The sequence below is a fragment of the Gobio gobio genome (genome assembly GCF_949357685.1).
Source record: "Gobio gobio genome assembly, chromosome: 12".
NCBI classification, from domain to species: domain Eukaryota; kingdom Metazoa; phylum Chordata; class Actinopteri; order Cypriniformes; family Gobionidae; genus Gobio; species Gobio gobio.
In genome coordinates this window covers 14,987,444-15,011,025 of record NC_137105.1, presented here as the reverse complement: position 1 = coordinate 15,011,025, position 23,582 = coordinate 14,987,444, and the positions used below count along the sequence as shown (strand labels likewise).

General features: G+C 38.2%; 1 protein-coding gene across 1 annotated transcript; it reads right to left on the bottom strand.

Moving 5' to 3' along the window:
• Nucleotides 1-7,915: 7,915 nt before the first annotated feature.
• Nucleotides 7,916-14,071, bottom strand: LOC307135197 (uncharacterized protein). Its single transcript, XM_079831423.1, has 4 exons — nucleotides 13,792-14,071; nucleotides 13,448-13,633; nucleotides 10,242-10,940; nucleotides 7,916-8,566 (listed from the first exon to the last, which is right to left on the bottom strand). Exons 2-4 carry the CDS (start codon nucleotides 13,629-13,631, stop codon nucleotides 8,376-8,378), a joined length of 1,074 nt encoding a protein of 357 aa, XP_079687549.1. The 5' UTR covers nucleotides 13,632-13,633; nucleotides 13,792-14,071; the 3' UTR covers nucleotides 7,916-8,375.
• Nucleotides 14,072-23,582: the final 9,511 nt, after the last annotated feature.

The following is a 23,582-nucleotide window of genomic DNA, read 5'->3' as shown; positions in this document are numbered from 1 at the left end:
CTATATAACAAATTGGACATCTCTCGGGAACTACATTTTTATGATTATTTTACGGTGCTTTTGTCATTTTAGAGCTTGACAATCCCTGTCATGAATCACTTTCATAATAATAACAAAACAAACAAAAAAACATCACAATACTGTGAGTAAATGATTTTCATATTTGTCTCAAATGTCACTAACTGTACAAAGACCATTAAGCAACATATTAATAAACATAATCTAAAGTCATTTGTACACATAATTTTTTGGACAGCCAGTCGATCTAATACTAATTCAGACTAAACCAAGAGCCAAAGAAATGTTCAGACCACCCGACAACCTCACAGTTTCTAGTTTCAGCAAGACTTGGATAAAATTAACATAACACCTCTATCATATAACATTTGCCAAGCTATGAAGTTGAGAACAGATAAGAAAATCTCAGCTGAAGTTCTGCTAAAGCCGTCAGGGCCTGTTAGTGAGCCAGTATTTTACGTAACGGCAGTGTAAGGCTTAAGTCAGTGAGTCATGAGGCAAGTCAAGTGCCTCCATTGAATATAGTCGCGCTTAACCCTGAACTGCTCCTTCAAAGAGAGATGCCAGCCGTCAGAATGTCAAACGGAGCAATATTTAAAAACCTTTGTCTGTATTAGCAGCACTGCATTCCTTTAAAGAGAAATTACTATGAAACGTATCTACTGATTTTGGTCAAAATGACCAGTTTTTGAGATTGTTATATTGAGATTGTGTGATAGTTCACCCAAAAAAATTTTTTTCCCATGATTACTGCATGAGGCGTTAAACTTTCTTCGTAAGCTGAATACGGAAGGCGGTGTGGTGGAAGCTAGATATTTTACTTTATCAAGTTTTAAATATGGATATTTTTCTTACACAATTGCATCGATTCGTTTCAGAAGACCTTTATTAACCCCCGGAGCCGTGTGGATTACTTTTTTAATGGATGGATGCACTTTTTTGGGCTTCATATTTTGGACTGCCATTCACTGTCATTATAAAGCATAGATTAGTCAGGAAATTTTGTAACTCAGATTGTATTCGTCTGATAGAAGAATGTCATATACACCTAGGATGGCTTGAGGATGAGTAAATCATGGGCTAATTTTCATTTTTGGGTGAACTATCCAAAAAAACTGGTTAAACATGTTTAAACATCACATTTAAACTTATTGTCTTCCCATTTAAACATTTGCACAAATGTTACAGAGCAACTTACAATATATGAAAGAAAAAAAATAGGCCTACTCCACAACTCTTACCTGTATGAACTATAAGAACTGCGAGACAATGTAAGCCCCTTTCCTTTAATGTGGTTTCATTGTTCTTTGTTTCCGTCAGTCAGTGGGATTTTTTCTTTTTTACAGACGGCACATCATTAGTATCTACGGTGAATCCAGATGTATGCTGCTGTTGTATTTTACTGTCCTGTAATCACCAACCATGAAAGACTGATCTGCACCTACAAAATATCCCTTAATGTTTTTTTTTTTTCACATACACATGCGATATCTTTACTTGCTGTTTACGTTCACAGACATAACCGATTGTGTTTATGTGAACTTGTGCGCTTTTGATAGCCTAGAAGTCTAGACGCACCCTAGCGGCAGTAAATGTAATTTGCAGCCAGGGTAGTCTAGCAACTCTCCGTTGGCTTGCGAGCTGGAAAAACCAAACTCTGGTCAGGCCAATCACATCGTGTATAGAGTCGGTAGGCGGGCTTAACATAATGACGGCAGAGTTGCGGCGGTTTCGCATACTACTTGTAAACAAAGAAGCTGGCGAACAGCGGTCTTTCGAATCAGCTTTGGTCGCGACTCTGGAAGACTTGGAGTTAAGCTTTTCTTTGAGAAAAGAACAAAGAACGGCACTGAAGTCATTCTTAAGAAAGGAAGATGTGTTCGGAGTTTTGCCCACTGGATACGGCGAAAGTTTAATCTATCAACTAGCTCCGCTTCACCTTCTTCGTTGCTCTGGTAGGTTGTAGCGCTATCCTATTGCGTGCAGAGGGAATTTGAAAGCAGTTCAACGTTTTCATTTTTGACACCTAAACTATGGAATAGCCTTCCTAATAATGTTCGGGGCTCAGACTCACTCATCCAGTTTAAATCTGGATTAAAGACTCATCTCTTTAGCCAAGCATTCACATAATGCATCTCATAACTTCTAGGATCTCAGATTTCTAGGCTATCAAAAACGCACAAGTTCACAGTTATATCAGTGCACATGATTGTCTTGGCTTAATGCTTTGAACAGCAGCTACTCTAATTATTTTTCTGTTCTGTTTTAACTTGGGGCGCCCATCCCGAGTTAACTAGAGAGTCCGTCAGCTCCAGTCTGGATCCAGCCTCTCATAAAGACTGCAGATGACCAACACCTGTGAAGAGACGACTCAACTCCTGCGAGGACTTCAGATGGCGCAGCTCTGCTTCGACACGCACACATGCTCATTTCTATACACCCTAGTCATTAACAAAATGTATTCTTATTTCACTTATTTCTGTGCCTTAATTATTATATTGATTAATAATACATTGTTAGCTAATCTGTGTGCTTTGTATATGTGCATTTCTGAAACACATAACATGGACAAATCACTTTAAATTGTAATGTAGACGCATGCATTTTCTGCGAAGCTGCTTTGGAACGATATGTATTGCGAAAAACGCTATACAAATAAATATGAATTGAATTGAATTGAAAGACAACCATTTATCCCGCTCCTCGGATTGAGCCTTGCCAATGGTGTGTACCCAGACCCAACATCTTGATGTGGGTCTGGCTTGTCAGGCTATGTTTTTGACATAACCGTGTGTCTTTAACCGTTTAAGTGCAACCCGTGAAAGAGAACTTAGTTTAATACTCACGGCAGCTCTCTGTGCTCTGTGCTTCGGGTGTGTGCACTCAGAAAACCATATATCAAAAGTTTTCACTTAAATGGCTTTAAAACGAATGCGGAATGATAGAAAAATAAAATGGATGCATAATAGGACTCCTTTAAAAGAATTCAAACAATCAAGGTAAAACAACATTTAACAAAAATCATTCCATACTAGATTAGAAATAATGTAGGCCTACATATCTACAAGTACAAATTTCACTAGTGGGTAATGAAAAGAGTGAAATCCTGACACTTCTTTACTTTACTGTTCTATTTTTTTTTTTAAGTAGATATATTTCTAGATTTAGAGTAAATGTTTTGTACTTGTATGTCAAGTCAATTTAACTACACAATTCTACCATTGATGGAACACAGATGGAAAGAAAATTAAATCACTTTCGTAAGAGACAAAATAGTGTAGTGTAGTGTAGTGTTCCAAAGGTGTAGACAAGGTGACCCACAACTCAATTAGGCACTCTACAGGCCATTCGAGCTCCTGCTGAACCTACTGGGATGGGAAAACCATCTCTGCATATGGTTTCATTAATCATTAAATCATTATGTTAAACTGTTTGATGGAAATCACTCTTAAAGTGATAGTTCACCCAAAAATGAAAATTCTGTCATTGTTTACTCACCCTCAAATTGTTCCAAACTTGTATGAATTTCTTTCTTCTGCTGAACACAAATTATGAAATTTTGAAGAATATGGGGAACTAAATAGTTGATGGACCCCACTGACTTTCATGGTATGGAAAAAAACCTACTATAGAAGTCAATGGGGTCCATCAACTGTTTGGTTACCGACATTTTTCAAAATATCTTCTCTTGTGTTTAGCAGAAGAAAAAAAAATTCATATAGGTTTGGAACAACTTGAGGGTGAGTAAACAATGCCAGAATTTTCATATTTGGTGAACTATTCCTTTAAGTGAAAGGTTTGGCAAACAGTAGTTGATGCACACACAAAAAAAAGATCCTCTGGTCTGATTAAACTCGTTAAACTCTTCAGCCTGAATGCCAAGCACTGTGACTAAAATGGCTCAACACCTGGCTAATACCATACCCACAGTGAAACATGGTGATAGCAGCATCATGCTGTGGGGATGTTTCACTTAGAAAATAAGCCCCAAGATTGCAGATCATTTTGCCAACCTCCAAGGCATTTTTGTGCAAATTCATATAGTAAAAGCAGCAAGCAAGTATAGCGTTTCAATCTTAAAAGGCTGTACCTTTCAAATAGCATGCTTCTAATTAAGGGCTGAAATTAGTTTCTTAATCATATTCAAATATTAAAAAGGTTAAACACCAAAGAACACTGCCGCCCATTCATCAGGGTTTAGTAAAGCTTGAACAGATCCGTGTTTTGGGCGTATGAAATGTTACATATTAGTAAGCTAGGTCATACAGTCCTAAAAAAAAGAGATTCTTTTAGGGGTTAAAAATGACATAACATCCATGCTATGTGATGATGGTTAGTTAAAGGCACAATATGTAAGATTTTTTGATTAAAATGTAATATATATTGTGTTGACTTGTATACTTACATTATTGTGCATATACTTACAGACAGTGTCCGTGCTTTGCCTATCAATGACATCATACCCAAACCTTACCCTCGATTTCCGTTTTTATTTTGTAGAAACCATGGAAACACCAAAGACGCTTTAATATATTATGTGTTTTATTAGACAGTTGAGCAACTGTTTGGATTCATCGACAGAAAACAGCGCTGCATTACCCCACACTAGAGGTCTGCTACCCGATCCGAGCCTGACGGGTCCCGGAAAACGTGCAGGTTTTGGGTCGGGTTCGGGCTAATGCTTAATGAACAGCCTTGGGTTCAGGTCAGGGTTCGGTTTTGTAACTAAGAAAAAATAAATCGGCTGTATAGCCTATACTTTGCGTGCCGTGTGCTTTGCCTGCTTGCTGTGTTGTGACCGTAAGAGCGTGCGAGAGAGAGAGAGTGAGAGAGAGAGAGAGAGAGAGCGAACGAGAGAGAGAGAGAGAGAGAGTGCGAATGAGAGAGAGAGCATGCGCAGAAATGCATGCATACGTACACACCTATGGTACACATACACACACACACACACACACACACATAGGCTCTATATATAAATATAAATATATATATATATATATATATATATATATATATATATATATATATATATATACATATATATATATATACATTTTATTTTATCATTATATTAGGCTATATCATTTCTATCAAAAAACTGTTTTGTGTATTTGCTACCGCTCTCGTGCGCTATTTCGGTCACAACACAGCAGACGGCAGAAAGCAAACATTGAGTGCGATAACGCAAATAATTACTGAATTACTTATCACATTTTTAAATGATGCAGGAAAAGCTGCACTCTGGAAGAATTATGATCAACTGTCGATGCCATTCTCTTCCTTCATAACTCGTAGGCTACAGAGAAGGATATATTTCTGTAAATAGTTTAGCAACACTGCGTGAACTTATGGAAGTTTAAAGTTTGAGTTCCAGGGAAATTTGTGACTATTACACCTGTTCGACCACTGCAAAGTTACGTAATTGGTAAGTCTGTGCTTATTCTCTTACTGCTGTGCAGTTTACCGTTACAAGTTGCAAGCTATCTTTAAATGAGTGGTAGGCATAGATAATTTTTTTATCTAGATCCCACTGTAATCTTGGAATTAATCTAGATTAATCTAGATTAAAATGGCTCATTTGAATTCTGCCGAAGGCATTCAGAATGTGTGTGCTCGTAAGTGATCGTTTGTCTTTTTGTAGTTTGAATAATTAATAACTTCTGTCCCTTTAAGGCCTGACGCACGCATGGATCCCAAACACTGTTCCTGTGAGCTGGTTATGAATGTGTTTACGTTAAAACTCACCAAGATGGGTATTGAGACATTTTTGAGTGTATTTGACCATTAATAAACTGGAAAAAGGAGCACATTTTTTGCACTTTTTGTATGACAGAGGCGGCTTTATTACGGTATGTCTGTGTGCGCTTCAGATTCGAGTGCGAAATCTGAGGGAATTAATAGAATTAATGTTATGTGCAACCCGAGCGAAATTTAGACCGGTCACACCAATACGAACACGCTGTCATGAGGAAAAATCCAGCAGAACACCCGTTCGCGATTTTCAGAGGGTTAACCGGACTGAATGAGAGGAGGCGGGTGCGTGTCAACTCGCTGTCGGTCGGAGAGGAGAGGAGAGCGCAGCTGATATCGATACTGTAGAAAATTAGTATCGTATCGTTTCAGATATTTCAGTATCGATACATATCGAAATATCGATATTTTTGACAACACTAGTAGGCATACAAACAGGTTCGAAGACTCATTCTCTCGCCCCCTACAGTGCAACTCGGCTAAGTATACATCCGCTCTAAAATATCAAGGTGAAAGTCATCATAGCTTGCGTAGTATAGACCCAGCTCCCAACCCAAGTTTGAGAATAGATTAACGGCGATATTTTTTTTAGCGCCCGATAAGATTCTCACGTTACCGCAGCACGTTAACGCCGATAACGGCCCATTACAACTTTAAATATACTACATATTGCAAAAATGGTATTTGCTGTTAGAAACGGACCTCGGGTTCGGGTCAGGCTTAACATGTCAATGTAATGGTCGGGTCGGGTTAAAGGATCTCGGGTACAGACCGGGTTCGGGCTTCAGTTTAAAGCCCGTGCAGACCTCTACCCCACACACACATAAGAAGCATAAACATTCGTCTGCGGCATAATAAAAGCTCCACTGCTCTCGAGCCGTGTGTTGCGCTTATCTATCATTAGCAATAGCTCCAGCGGCCTTGTTCCGCTCCAATAGCTTTGAGCCCCACCCTGCTTCATACTACAGCAACGTTAATAAATCTTTAATACAGTACATTAGCTCATTCATGTATGATTTCTTCCCGAGTCCCATCGGATTCTTTTCCACCGGCTGTAGAGGTGAAGACAACAACTTCCATGATTCCACGAAATCAAGGTACGCCTTTGTTTTGAATAAGTGACCTCTAGTGGCGAAAATTACATATTGTGCCTTTAAGGTTATATCACTATTATCTCGATTGTGTAATCTAAGTCGAATATGTCCTCAAAGTGGAGTACATTTTCAAATGACATACTACTATGCTCTGCACAGTTTATCTCCATCTCAATGGCATTCCCACTAATGTAATATATTCCGTTTTCTCAAGCTGTGATTAATGTAAGCTGCTGTAAAGCTGTTTATTTGATGCCAGAATCATGCCAATTTGTCATTGTAAATCTACTAGTGAAAGCGAGCTGGTTAGAGGACGCGGAGTCTAACAGCTGGTTGAGGGGGTGATGCAGTGAGGGGTAAGGCATCTGCAGAAGCTCCCTACTATAAGCAACGGTTGCCATGGCAACGCTGGGGGAAATTAGGTGTTAAAGGAGTATCTTGTTATGCACAAAAGCACAAAGCACCAGTAATTTTGTTTTGTAAGTTAGACAGTAGATATACAGTCATCAGAGTGTGGAAACATTGCATGCGTAAGTGTTTTTTGTAGTATTTTATGACATATCATGTCATCAAAATATACTATAAAAACACTATAGCTTGTGTATGCCTAAGCGTAAATATTATATGCGTGTGTGTGTGTTTAAAATGTGTGACTAATCCCCTGTAATATCCAATTGAATATTTAATGTCTAATATCTTATTTTTACATGTGCTATGAATCCATTTTAGAAATGCTGTTCCACCAGTTCGGTTTAATATCAGTTAACTGTGGCAGTACCAAAGCACAAGTTTTAAAGCAGCTTGCTTTGTAACACCTTCCCAGCATCTGAAATGTGGGACTGCAGCTTCGGCGCCCTGGGTGGAATTTAGAGACAGAATGATGATTTCAAAGGAAGCTTATTCAGCTGTAACAATCCGATGAGGAATTCAGTCTCAGGTGGTGGTGGAAGTTTGCAGTCGGTCTCTGAGCAAGAGGGGATTTTCCAACCTCTATTTATTTCCTTTAAGCTTCACTGCTTCTAACAAAAAATAATTTGCCCGTGTGCACTCGTAGTTTCAAGATGTGTTTATTGTGTATATACTGTACACATCGTATAGATAAATAAACATGGGTTTAATTACAAACAAAAAATACAGCAGTTATACTCACATTATTTAGAGGGATTATATTTTGAAAACTTCTTCTACAAAGATGCTGAAGGACAATAACATATTATTATTATATCGCAAAAAAATGGCATTTCTTTTTTATTAGGAATAACAGATGCACAGTTCTTCCTAAGTTTTGTAGGATGTACTGCTGAGAGACTCTCCAGGTGGTCTGAAATATCTGTGTGGGTGAAAATTATGATTATCTGCAGAACAGCAGTGCTATCATTAACCTGTCAAAGTCATTGTGGTTGGAGTTATTCGAAGCATCACCATTCAATTGCAGAAAATATCACACGGTTATTATGCTGTGCTCCAAACTTTTGGAGTCGCTCGTGATGTGATATCAGACATGAGGATTTTCTAGGCCCTGCAGGGAAGTTCCTCAGATTTCAGCTGGTGAATGGGTCTATCACGAAACTCTTCAGGGCTGCTGCACCGAAGTCTTTGCAGAGGAGAATGATTGGCCCTGGTCTGGGATAAGTAATGTACCAGCGAGTTGATACTGCAGTCACATTTCCATGGGTTATCCTGCAGATACACCTCCTTCAACCCTGAATCAATCAGAGATGTCAATAATGTGTTACACTTAGCAGATAGGAATTTGTTTTCATGTTTTCGAGTCATCATACCATGTTACATACCTTTACATACATCTGTTTAAGATCTGTTGATCCTGCATCCTGACATAATCATTCAACTGATTCATCTTTACCTTACAATTCTAAATACAATGTACTTCACCTCAGTTTTACATGTGATGTTATGTTAAGCAAAGTTTCCAACAAGAGTTTTCTCTTTATTGTAAATCTAATGAGCCAGATTACTGAGACTCTCGCCTTTTGTCTTTAATGGTTCCATGGTCCTTACTTCTGGTGTTAAGATGTGTTTTGGTTGATCGGATCAGTGGACGAGGGAGACATACCCATTTACACCTAGAATTTTTATCTGTGTCTTTTGTTCACTTTCAACCAGTTCTGTCCTGATTTCTTCGAGGGGAGGGTCTATGGGCGGATAAATATATGTGTTTTTTTAGATCTTTCGATGTAATGGACAAAATAAGCACGTGCAATTTACACATGAGACGACAGAGACGACAGAAAAACACAGACAGCATCAGCTTTTGTTTCTGCTCTGACAGCTGCAAGACCACGCCGAATGCTGTGTGAGTGAGTGTTAGAAATCAGGAATGGTGAGAGAACATTGTGCCTGGTACATTTTTCGTCTTCAAACCAAACTTGGGTCTCCAGCTGACAAAAAAAGTTTAAATCCCATCTGGCAAGCGCACTTCCCATAATGTTTAGCCCCCAACCAGGTAAAATATTTAAATGCATCCGAAGCTCAAATCGGATCCAAAAGTTCTGCATATGATCGGAACTCCACGCAGCTCCTGTTCTACTCTCCGTTGGAAATTAAAGACTTATAGTCCGTCGCTTGTCGTTTGTTGGAAATAGTGGAAAGGCAGCTTTACACTACGAAAGCAATCCGGTCGAATGCGTTTTCGACAAGTGGCAACCTTCCGGTCTCTCTCTTGAATCCAACACGGAAGTGACTTAAACTGCAATTCATCGACAGCCCACTAGAGACAGACTCCAAAAGGAGTCAATCCCATAGACCACCACATGTTAAATTGACAAACTTTACAGCAGAAAAAAAAATATGTTTAAAGCCTGGAACAAAAAGTGGTTTTGGTCTGTATAGCTAATTTCGCCCTTCATGACAGCAGTGAGGGGGGTTATTTTTTTTATAACTCATCCGTTTAAATGATATTCAGCCTTAAAGAACTGCATAATTAAGGGTGTGGCCACTTGAGTGACAGGTGGATAGCACCTCAGCTCCACCCACGTCCAGCCCCTATAGTAGCGCGCGATGATATATGGACTTGATGACTGCAGCGTCCAAACAGCAAGTTCAAAATAAAGAATCATGCTGAAGATACAACCGAGTCTCCTGGTCTTCGCTTCTGAGTTTCCTACATCTGCTAGCAAGTATGTTGACTGTAGAAATCATCTTGAGACACCTGTATTCTGTTCTGTTACATTGTGCTCCATATAGATAAACGCAGAAGCATGTCTTATGGCAACACTCTCTAAGAAACAAGTCGGATTGGTGTCGGGAACCTTAAACCAGCCTAATATAGTGTTTCCTTAGAACTGATAGTCAGCTAGTCATTCAGGGAACCCATCTACTAGGTTTTAGGTACTCGATTTAGAAAATCCTAATTCTTACCTTGCATGTTGGCTAGCATGTTGCCATCAATGGCATGAAGTCGATTCCCACTTAAGCCCACATGAGTAAGTTTAGGTGTGTGGCGGAATACGTCAGCTGGCAGGCTCTCAATTTCATTCTTTCTGATATAGAGCTCCTGCAGATTGGAAAGACCTTCTAGTGTGGACGCAGTAAGTGTGGAGAGCAAATTGTTGTCCAGCACCAGCATCTCAAGACCAACCAGGGGCCCAAAGGTCCCATCTTGAATATTATTCAGCTTGTTGTTGTCCAAGTTGAGAAAAAGAAGCTCTTCAAGTCCAACAAAGGCTTTGGGCGAGATCCTTTGGATGCGGTTCAAGGCAAGGTCCAGAACTTTGAGGGCAATCAGAGGCTTGAATACATTTGGTGGGAGAGCAGTGAGGCCGTTCAAGGGCATATCCAGCTCTGAGAGGTTCCTCATGCCAATGAACATGTTCGGTTTCAGGCTAGCTATCTGATTCTGGCCCAGCATGAGAAAGCGTAGGTTTAGGAGATCTTTGAAGCCCTTCACTGGAAGTTTGGACATTCGGTTTCCTTGCAGATTCAAAAGCATCAATCGCTGGGCACCAGCAAATGCTTGAGGGTGTATTGATTTGATTGAGTTTCGCTCCAAGTTTACGCTCTCGATTTTTGGGACTGAGCTCAGGATGTTGTCTGGGAGGTCCTGCAGAAAATTCTCACCTTGTAAATAAAGAAACAAAAGGAAGCAAAAGAGGAGGGTTTAATTGGTGATGCTGAATCAAACATCTCTACGTTCATACTCGGAGTTTAAGTGTTATTTCAGCGATTTAGCATTAAGCTTTGTATCAGTAGAAACCCGGTAGTATACTTGAATTATGGTACTTTCCCCCCTCATATCCCCTTGAGAAAAGAGAATTATGCATTTTGTTTCTGGAAAAAATCCTCCGATTCGTCAAATATCATCATTTTGTGTCATCGGAAGATTTTTGGCCAGAGGCTAGAGACTACAGGAGCTAGTTCCGCATGTTTTAAACCCGCCCACAGGGGAGGGATCTCACTCACAGAATGTAAATACACACGGCCGCTGCCGCTCGGCTCAGGCATTCATAACAGAGCGGTACGGAGCAAAGTGTGTGTTTCAACTTTTCAATGAATTCCTATGAAAGTTTAGCTTCCATATGCGATCTGAAAACGCGCCAGACTGGACACGCGTCGTGAATGACAGCCGCGCTTACCTCAGCTCTGCTCAGCTCTTCTCTCGTGATGAATGAAATCTGACTCCTGCTGCGTCTGTGACGTGACTTTCGTTCGGCTCAATCACACTTTATTGAAAAGACACATTCAGTTTTTAATTGTAGTGTCTATTCTCTAACTGAACGAATTATTTTATTACTATGAATATCAAAATGACGTTGGGGGCGGTGCTGCGGTGGGCAAGTGATAACCAATAGCCATGGCTTTGGGAGTGACCTCGTAGGGCAGCGAAGCAAGTGCATTCTGGGAGTTGTTGTCTTTCATCCACATGAGACCAAAATACGTTTTCTGTCTTTTCTCAGTCTAGAAGGCACCAAATTCAAAAATAATTTCACATTTCTACTGCATAAATGACACAGTTTAAATACACATTCATCTTCCCAGCGCTGAAGTGCCCCTTTAAGAACTTGAGTACAAACAGTCAGGTCACGGAAGTAAAATTCCCAATCACTTTCTCAGAAGTGGAATTGATTTTCAACAATAATTGACCATTAAAAACTGAGCTACAAGGTTGTAAATTGATGGCATGCTTTTGTTTCTACGCATTATTTCAGTCTGTTTTTTTTTTTAAATAATCATGTTTAACAAATTCCTGGTGAAAAACTACATTACCCATGATTCTGCAAAGAAATCTCCAGCTGTCAGAGAAACAAAACATGCAAATCAAAACACTTTACTTCTTGCCCACTCCCATTAAGAACTGCAAATAATGTGATAGCCAGTCTACCTATGCTACTTAAATATTTGTAACGTGAAATATGTTGTTTATATATATGTCATCAAAATCTTTAAATCAATAATTTTATATTTGTCCATAATTGATTATGTAATTTGCAAATGCTTCATGGGATTGTAGTAATTAGGGATGGGTATCGAGAACGGGGTCCATTTTAGAACCGGTTCCAAATTTCCCAGAACTGGTGATTCGATAAAAAACGTGCATTTCGATTCCGCTTATCGGTTCCTGTGTGAACATTTAAATGTGATTGTAAACCATTCAAGCTCAAAAGACTCTTTTCTGTGACAAACGTGCGCACAGAACGGCTTGTCATAGTGCGCAATAATGAACAGAGTTCTCTTCCTCATCTTTTTGCACAGCACACAAACAGACAAATACTCACAAAAATAAACACAGTCGGTTATGTCTTAAGACAATTGTAAAGAAAAGATGAAAACGCATGTGTAACAGTACGGGATCCGTGTAGCTCTTAAAGTGACGGCAGATTGTCCTGATGCCGCCTTTATGATGACGTTAATCAAACAACAAAAGACAATGAGAAAATTCACTCGCTGTTCTAGACAGAATAATTTTTGTAACTATATTTGTAATGTATAGCCTATATTTTATTAATAAAGTGCAGTGTAATTTTACATTTGATAACTGTGTCTGCACCTGAATACCTACATTTTTTTATTTCAATCATATCTTTGTTCAATAGTTGTGTTTACTTTAATAATCCTTGAAATTTATATTAGTTAGACTTGTTTTTGCTATGGTATTTTTAAACCATAGACAAAAGTTCCTTGTTTCTAAGTTCTGATAGGCTATCTAAGGATTTGTTTTTGGTTTTTTCTTCAAAATTAGGACTTGATAAGCAGGATCGGAATCGTTAAAATTGAAACGATACCCAAACCTAGTTGTTATTATTAAAGACATTAAGTTTTGTACCTTAACAAAGGGATTTTTTTAAATCCCTATGGGAAAAATACTTCTGGAACCAATGCCCCTGTGAATGGGATGGGCACTGTTGCACTTGTACAGATAATACCTTAAATTCTGCAGCTGATTTACATATATTTTGAATGAGAAACCTGAGCTGTAGGGACCAGAATTTAATCCTGATCCCAAAACTTTGAATGGTAATGATACACATTGTATTCTGGATGAAAATATGGTACATTCTGAACAGGTAAGCAGCAAAATAAGGTTACAAGAAGATCCATGCACTTTTACTCAGAACATTCCTGCTCACCCATTTTTAGGATCCATGAGTCCAAAGGGAGTTTGAGTGGGATGCTCTGAAGTCCCTTCTTTTGACAGTTGACTTCAGTCTTTTCAGTACTGGATTTCTGGCTGCATTTACAAGCGCTGGGGCAGTTTTCCACGGCCTCTGCAACCCACAGCCATAGCACGGCTAACCCCGCAACCAGCTTCATAGCTGAAAACACGCAGAGCCAGTGATTTAATTATGCCACGAAGGACATTATAATCCTACTGAAAAGAGCATTAGGGGTATTACGGCAAAGAGAAACCCACATATTGCCTCAAAACGGACGTACTGTTTGTGTGAGAAACAAATTAGTCATGCAGACTTACCTTGTGACCAGATGCTTAATGGACGACGAAATTCGACGCTGCTTTTTCACGCAAAGCTAGCCGGTCTGTGCTCGGATGAAGTCTGAAATGAGCCGAAATGTTTGCCCCTCTAGCAAAGTGCGAGCTCTGTAAAACTCCCAGCACAGCACGTTGGTGAGAAAAATGACATGCACAGATCATGACAGGTTTCCCTGCCAAACGAACTCCTGCGTCCCTAGAGAAAAATCTGCGGGCATGCGTTTTGGCGTGGGTGTGTGAATATTCACAGGGCACCTTATGCACGGCTTTGATTTGTTTAACTTGGCACAGGTACGGTCTGGTTCACGGCAGATTGATGTCACTGTTACATCAGTGAGCACACATGATAATAGGGCAGGTCGATGAGCACCAGTGATCGGTGGAGGTGCCACAATCGCTCGGCCCTCGGAGAGCCTGCTGAGCTGATAAGGACAAGGACCTCATACATCTTTCCCCTTGGGCTTTTCTTGGCATTGTCCGCCAGGATTAACAGTAAGAACGAGTCACAGTTTCTCAGTTTCTCGCGAGCATCATCAGTGTCACTCTCGTTTACACGGCCCGAGCGCTTTGAAAGAGGAGGGCTGGCTGCAGGAAACGCGCAGACCTCCAGAGATGTTATTATAGCTGTGTCTTTAAGTTTGACGTGTCTGCTCACCGAGATGATTTCATTGCGCGATAAAGACGAAAGCTCTTTCAAGGCCCGCCAACAGCAACACAATATGCAAGCCATCTGGAGCAGCATAATTATAATTTTCTCCAGCACCAAGCTGAGAAAAACCAACGCACCACCTCTAGCCACCCAAAAAGAGGAGCAGTCAGAGTTGACAAAAAACGCCTGCGTGATTCTGATTAATAGGAATGTGTTAATGCTGCATCTGTTCTTTAACAATTATTAATTTCTGTATCAAGTAAACAAACAACGACGACACAAACAGCTAGAAAAATCAAAGCTTAAAATGCATGTCATGCTGCTTTTACTGTGTTTGTGAAAAAGCTACTTCTTTCGACATCAGTGAATCCCTTCCCACCCCCAATCAGATGGATGTGTTGCAAAATAAAACTGCATCTCAAATAGATTTTTTCCGATGCACTACTGCTCTGCACTCATGCCAAAAAGTACCAGAACTGGACAAATTCCTGTAATTTCCAGTGCCGTAATAAATTGCAAATGGAGTCAATCAACCGCAGCATGCTGCAGACAAGAACACAAAGACTCTGGCTGAAGACAAAACCTCACACACGTTCTCAGATTTATGTGCACCCCCATTGCCTAGGTTCTATTAAAAATGCCCATTTTGCTCTGAATGAAAGGAAACAATGGGTAACCTTTTAAATCAGTCCCTGGCGAGTTATGATAGCTAAATGTACTCGGCTTGGAGCAACACTATTAAACACAGTTGAATGGATTTTTGAACGGACACAGATTGGATTTCACATGGTGCAACAATGATCGACTTTGATCAAATGGTTGTTTATACAGTCACGAACATTATGTGTTGTAAAAAACAAGTGTTCGAATGTGCCAAACTTGTCTTGGGAAAGAAGAAAAGTCTCATTTGAAAGTGGAAAGCGCTTCGCACACATCCAGGCTAACAGATGTTGTCTGTAATAAAGTACAATTTAGCATGACACTAAAACCAATTAGCTTTCTAATGTGCACGTTCATGGGTAGGCCTACTTCATTTGTTGCGCACTGGCCAAGGAATAAAATGGTTTCACGCATCAGTCACTTTGTCATTTCCCTTGATGGGGGAAGTGATACTCTGACACTAGATCCTTCACCCCAGGAGCCTAAAATAAACATTCTTATGCCAGTTGACCAATCACTGAACAAAGCTTACATCAATTGTGCATCGCATTGCTGACATCTAGTGCTAGACTGTAGCTAATGCATGAGAATATCACTGATGAGTCTAAAGGGCCTGTCCCAATAACCACAATTGCATGTCAGGAATGCTGAAATCGCGAGATGTCGAGGAATAATTTTAAATCAAAATTATTCTTGGTTCACTCTAAAAAAAAAAGGTTCTATATGAGACCAAAAATGGTTCTTGGCTCGTAATCATAGGGGAACCTTTTTTAGTGCTATACCAATTTTGGTGCTTCAGTGGTTCTTCAGCGGTTCTTCAGTGGTTCTTCAGCGGTTCTTCAGAGGTTCTTCACCGGTTCTTTGACTAAGGTGCTATTCTATAACAACAGGTTGCATTGTTTTTCCGGTTCAGGAGACAAGTGGTGAAGTGCAAAGACCGCAGGTGTGTGTATTGGGACAGGCCTGAAGTAACTCTTTGTCTGTCTTTGTTTACTCGTGACTCATGAATCAGTTCTTTAAACGATTATCGTTTAAAGGGGTGATGAATTGAGAAATTAACTTCCCTTGAGCCTTTGATATATAAAAGTTCATCGTGATATAAGAATATCCTGTAAGTTTCAGAGCTGAAAACTTCCTTGTTAGTCAAAGAAAAATGATCGGCCAGAAAATTATCGATCTCAGAATATGTCGACCACTGACGTATTAGGACGCAAGAAGCACCGCCTCAAGCCCGCCCACGACTTGTGGAGCTAAACGGGTCGCGCTACAGACCAATAAACAAGACGGTTCCAGCTCACGTGCATAAGACATTGCGCGTTTGTTCGCTTCATTTCACCACGGAATCGATTGTAAACAAGATAGAGGTCGAGACTGGATTTGCAGACATATTGAGATTAAAATGCTGTGCTTTCTATATTGGATCCGACAGGAACGGTGCAACACATTTATGCGAGTAAAACATGTTTTTTATACGTCTTATTGTATTGTTACAGATCGTTTGAAATCTATTGATTACATACCTTAGCACGATGTCACAGGCTGGAGAATCCTCTATTTGAAGTGTTATTGCTTCATTAGTGATCATACTCGGACTTGTAACGTTATGGGCCAGGGCTCGGACTTGACTTTTTTAAAAGCCCAACGTCCCCGGGGCTATGTGTTTTTCAGCCTGCCAACTTAAATTATGGCATATGATATGGGCTATCTTAAATAGTGAAATAACATTCCTTTCTTGCGCGCACATGTGTATGTGTGTGTGTGTGTGTGTGTGTGTGTGTATGTGTGTATGGTTTGCGGTTTGCGGTTTTATTCACTGATCGGGCGACAACATTCCAATCAATCGCAGGTGGATGTGAGATGAATCGCTGTGTTTGTTTGATAAAGGCATTTAGCGAGTCCAGTGAGCGTTTCCCCAGACACTTTCAAAACAATTCCCACATGTACTGAGAGGAGCTGAAGCTCATTTAATATGCAAATCTTATCCTATCCTAGCCGTGGGCGTTTACTTCCAAGTCTTCAGTGCGGCACGCCCATCAAAACCGACCGTTTCTTCAGAGAGCCTCAAAATCAAGGCAGAAAATAGCCTATTACTTATTCATTATGATGTTTTTGAATGTAAAAACCACCCGAACGTCATAAGTTGACCTCAGACAACCGTATACATTTTTTTTTAAAAAGCCAGTTCATGACACCTTTAAAAGAATCTCGAACTTAGGAGTTGCCGACAAATCATTGACAATTGACAAAAATTACAAGGACAATAACATTTAAAGTACTAGAGAACAATTTAATTACAATTTAACTAAAATGAGGAAGTATACTTTCAGTCTACTTTTTATGTACTTCTCAGAAATATATTTAAATGAACACGCCGACGTTTTGGGACTTTAGCTTATTCACCGCATCCCCCAGACTTAGATAAGTCCATACATACCATTCTCCTCTCCGTGCGTGCCATAACTCTGACTGACGCACCCGTAAACGGCTCCAGCTAGCCTACTGCTCTATAAGTGACAAAATAATGCCAACATTTTCCTATTCATTGTGTACTAAGACCGACGGAAAATGAAAAGTTGCGATTTTCTAGGCCGATATGGCTAGGAACTGTACTCTCATTCCTGCGTAGTAATCATGAAACTTTGTGCTGTACCATAAGTGCTCTAGCCGCAATGATATTACACAGCGCCTGAAAATAGGCTAAAGTCCGTCAACATAACCAACGTGACAACCTGCTTGCACAGAAAAAAAACTAATCCGATAAATCGGGCCATCCAGATAGAGTGAATTTGATTGTGGTTGGATGAGAGTATAAAAATATACCATTCCGACACCCTATTGGTTTGTACGATCCATCGCACCTGCACATGACACAAATCACACACATACAGTACATTTACATGCCTCTGAAGTTTGACTTTTTGCACCATTACTTGCAATACTTATAGGCAACTACATCATATATTCCGCTCCATGAAAAACATGTTAATGCTCAGTAGTACACATAGCCCTATGGTTCTTTAATGTATTTGCATTGTACTAAAATGTGTTCATTTTCAATGGGCATATATGCAGCTGAAACGGGTAGCCTCATGCTTCCCAAATTTTTCAACTTTAACATTTTAATATAACATTATAGTCTATTATGGCCTTTAGAAATTTTTTTTTTTGAGGAGGTGGGGTAGTGCACTATAGGGCCCCTGTGGCGCGGCCTAAGCTTTTGTCCTTAATGGCATTTTTTCCCTTACATTACTATTACTTTTATACTTTAAGTAGTTTTGAAACCAGTACTTTTACACTTTTACTTGAGTAAAAAGCTAGAGTTGATACTTCAACTTCTACAGAAGTCTTTTTAAACTCTAGTATCTATACTTCTACCTGAGTAATGAATGTGAACACTTTTGACACCTTTGGTTTGGGGTATACTTGTACTCAATCTTTTGACCAAGATATAGTAAATATAAAAATCGAAATATAAAATATATAAATCTTTTATTAAAAGTAGGCTTTTAGGTGTTTTGATCATCGTTCTGAATACGATTCGGACAAAATCCAGGGGAGAGTTAAAGGTATTTCAAGTATAAAAATAAATACCTAAATACGAACATAGTTAAAAGTGCAAAAAAATAATATAGTAAACTATAAGTGTTAAGCTCACTTAACCCACCGGTGGGTCCAATTTTGCATCATCATAATCATTTTAAAAAATCTCTAAGTTGTGCATCACAAACATAAATATATTTGGTATTGTTTGAAAGCTTAGAACCTCAGCTTTCAGGAAAACCCAATCACTTTAGCATTTATGTTATATAGAAGAAGATAATAAGGTCTAAATGCGACCCCCCCGCGACGACCCCCCCTTGAAAAAATGGTATGAGCGATATTAAATTTAATATTTATATCACATAAACTCACCAAAAATAGACAAGTCATATATCAAATGAAAGCTCTCACTCTCAAGAATATCACTGTGCAGTTTATTTCACCGATCCAACAATTTACAGTAACATTATTATCAAAAGATTTACGAAAACTGAATCGATTCTTTTGAACAAGCAAACACATGAGTCATATTCCTGCTCGGATCACTTACTCCGTGTGGAGCTACTAGCCACAAACGCTATATCAGCTCGTTCCTTAGGTTGTTTTCTTCAAAATGAGAGTATTTTCACATGTCTGTGAGCATGCATGGCCAAATGACACTGTAATATGTCACCGATGTCCAGATCAAAACATGCGATGCAGATAAATACTTTCAGTGGATCATCTCTATCTGGCGCGATGTCTGATGACGTCATCACGTATTGCGTCATACGTCAAAAAAGCTGAGCTTTTTAGTGATCGATAGACATGTCGATCATGATTGTAGACTAATCAGAGCCCGAGATCTCCCTTCCCAAAGTTTAGGAGGCGGGTCGTCTTCATGACTTTCTAGCGGCTGGCAGCAGTCATTGCAGAAGAGTTTGGCGTGGTTAGTGATAGTTTGGATATTGGTTTTTCGATTTATTGCGTGGTTTTTAGGATTGATTGGAGTGTTTGTTTTTGAACAATGGCTTCAAGAAATTTTTTTGTCGGTGTGGAGGCTGTTTTGGCAGAGCTTGATCGCGAGAGCGATACTGAAACTTGCAGTGATGGAAGTTTTGACTCTGTCAGACAAGCAGCGTACAATGCGGGTGAAGAGCCTGAATTTGAGTAAGTACACATTTCGAACTTCTAAACGTTGTATTTGTGTATTTCATGAACAAATGCATGCAACAATACACAATATGCATGCAACAGACGTCGAGAAATATTATAACCCATGCATGCACGCGATGATTCAGAATGCATGGGTGATTTAGTTAGCACATGCAGATTTTTGTTTTTAGTGTGTCGCGTGTTTGTGCATGAGTATTTGAGGATTTTTTTCACCTAAAAACATGCATGCATTGCATAAGTACCCATTTCGAACTTATAAACATTGTATTTCATGAACAAATGCATGCAACAATACAAAATATGCATGCAACAGACATCGAGAAATATTATAACCCATGCACGCGCTAATTCAGAATAGCATGTTTTGCTAACTAAGCACGTGCGGATTTTTTTGTGTGTGTCGCATACATGTTTGTGCATGAGTATTTGAGCACTTTTTCACCTAAAAACATATGCATGAAATGATAAAATAAGCTTGGGAGCTTTTGCAAGCTTTTTTGTGCTGTTTTGCACCAACATGTGCTAAAATAATTTGACATGCATATTTTTAGTTTTGCACGCGTTTGTTCATCACTTGCATTGATGCATGTGTGTATGTCAAAAGCAAATGCTCCCAAGCTTATTTGAACTATGGCATGTATATCTGCAGCTTTTATTTACATTTGTTTTGCAATGTATACATAAAATGCATTCTACATGTTTCTGTTGCATTCATATTTGAATGCACATTTATTTGTGTATCTTATGTGGATATGCAAATTATATTCTTGTATCCGTTATGTGCATATGTGAATTATTTATTGTTATTTGTTTTGCAGTCTGGACAGTGAGGAAGAGTGGCAGCCAGATTTGCCATGCACCAGCAGCAAGGAGGTTGTTTCCCCACCTCAAACACTTTGCTTTGTGCAAACTTTCAGGCCTCAAAGTAAAGACTCCATTGTACTGTACAAAGTGCAATGTACCATTGTGCTTGGTGCCATCTAGAAACTGTTTTAGAAAATGGCACACTGATGGACACTCGTCTGGATAATGTGCAGTTCCATCAACTATTGCAATATTTCAACGTTTGCAAAAAACAAAAACTACATGTTATGCTTTTTTCTTCTATAGTAACTTGTTGACTTTTTATAGTTACTATGTGCTGTATATAGTTATTTTATATCTTAGATTTGTATATTGTGTTTTTTGCACATTTTTCTCTAAAACATTTAATTTATTTTCTTGGAGTTTATCTTTATGTATAATAAAATACAAGAACTGCTACTTTCTGCTACTTTTCATTATTTTGTTAATATATTACATGACATGGGTGAAGTTAAGTGATAAAGTATTTATTCTCTTGTCAAATGTAACATGGTAAAAATAGTATTTTACAGGTAATAAGCCTGTTTTTGCACTTTGAATAATTTGGGTTTATGGAGTAAACGTGGAGACTTCAGAGAAGACATTGCCTTTCTTCAATTAAAGCTAAATAACTTTTGTTAAGAAGATGATAGAAATATAATTCTTTTTTTGTCTATTCACTGCCACCTAGATGATTCAAAAGAAACCTTCTGCAGGGAAATACACCAAACGGGTCCTAAATTACAGACTCTCAAATAAAAACTTTTTTTTAAAATTTATCAATATCTGACTTTTTATCCTGGTTTATCATAGAATTGTGAATAAATAAAATAAAATGTATAACATTATCCACCACTGGGTTAAAATTTAGAGTGTTTTCTGTAAAATGAGACCATTTTTATCCATTTACTCCAATGTATGTGGGTAGGACGCTCTTTTAAATTCAGGTATGCCCAATTCTTTTAACAATCAAAAATGGAGACTGTAAAAGTAGACTTGGAGACGCTAGTGACTCCTTTCAGTTAAATCTCAATAACTTTTGTTAAGAAGATGATAGAAAGATAATTCTTTTTTTGTCTATTCACTGCCACCTAGATGATTCAAAAGAAACCTTCCGCAGGGAAATACACCAAACGGGTCCTAAATTACAGACTCAAATAAAAACTTATTTAAAAAAAATCAATCAAAATCTGACTTGTTATCCTTGTTTATCATAAAATTTTGAATAAATACAATAAATATATATGCAATATTCCACCACTGTGTTAAAATTTTGAGTGTTTCCTGTAAAATGAGACCATTTTTATCCATTTACTCCAATGTATGTGGGTAGGACGCTCTTTTAAATTCAGGTATGCTCTATTGTTTCAGAAATAAAAAATGTACACCGTAAAAGTAGACTTGGAGACACCAGTGACTCCTTTCAGATAAATCTCGATAACTTTTTTTTAGAAGGTGATATCAAGAAAAATCTTTTTTCCCCTGTTTACTGCCACCTAGTGGAATCAAAAGAAAGTTTCTAAAGGGACATAGAAAAAAAAGGTCAAAAAAATTTTTTATATATATAAAATATTAATTAAAAACAGTATAAAAAAATGACTTTTTATATGTGTTTATCATAAAATTGTGAATTTATACAATATAATATATGCAATATTCCACCACTGTGTTAAAATTCAGAGTGTTTTCTGTAAAATGAGACCATTTTTATCCATTTACTCCAATGTATGTGGGAAGGGCACTCTTTTAAATTCAGATATGCCAAATCCTCTAAAAAATTCAAAATATGCTGCAGAGTTTAAGTGGTTAAAGAAAACTTACAAGTATACCTGCAGTATAAAACTACTAAACTTGCAGTTTACTGAGAGTAGCCTATACTTCAAAGTAGGTACTTTCATAAACTAAAAAACGTGCTACAAGTATTTAACAAGTAAACTCAGTTGCTGTACAAATGAAAAACATAGTTGTAAACTAGTTGTGTACTGAAAATATACTACTTTCACACTTAAATTATACTTAAAAGTATATTTTATACACTACAAAATGGCCAATTTAGTCCCAAGCAGTATTGAAACTTACACTTTCAAGTATACTACTATTACATTGGTATTAGTATACTTAGGCCTACGTAATAATTTTAAAAATACTTGAACTTTAATTAACCCTCATCCTTCCCTCGTGGGTCAAAATGACCCGAAGCCCTAAAATTATACTTTTTTTTTTTGTTTGTTTAGAAAGCTTATTTCATTTCAGTTTGATAATATTTTTTCTATTTTTTAATGCCATTTTTTATTTACATTTAAATTACTAATTTTATCAATAATTAAATAATAATTTAAGCAAATTCTTTCAACTTAAATTCATATTTCATGTCTAATCCTTCAGCTCACAATATCTTACATTGGGTGCCTTTGCTGACCTCTTGTGGAAAAGAAATAATATAACATGATATTTCATGACTCTGCTCTACTATAGGCTCTGCTCTGCTATAGCTCTATATGACAAATGAGCTGTTCCGTTGGGTCCTAAAGTCATTTGTCTTCAGTATTCATTCAGAGACACATGTAGAAATTCTAAAATTAAAAAAGAACGAAAAAAATGTGTACAAATTGACCCACGAGAGAAGGATTTGTTACTTTTTTAAATTTAAACCACAAAATCTTTGTTTATTCGTACCACTCCTACGAACACTCAATTTTTAAAGATTTAAAAAAAAATAATAATAGTTTCGGGTCAAAATGACCAGAGGGAAGGATGAGGGTTAAGCGGATGTGATGCATCAAACTAAATCTTTCTGCTTGAGGTCACATATGCTGCAGATATCATGCAGTACAAACAAGCATATACAAGTTCAGAATATTACTATTAAATTATTGCTAGGCAATCAGGTCATTTTTGTTTCAGAAAAACCCAGAATCATCTTAAA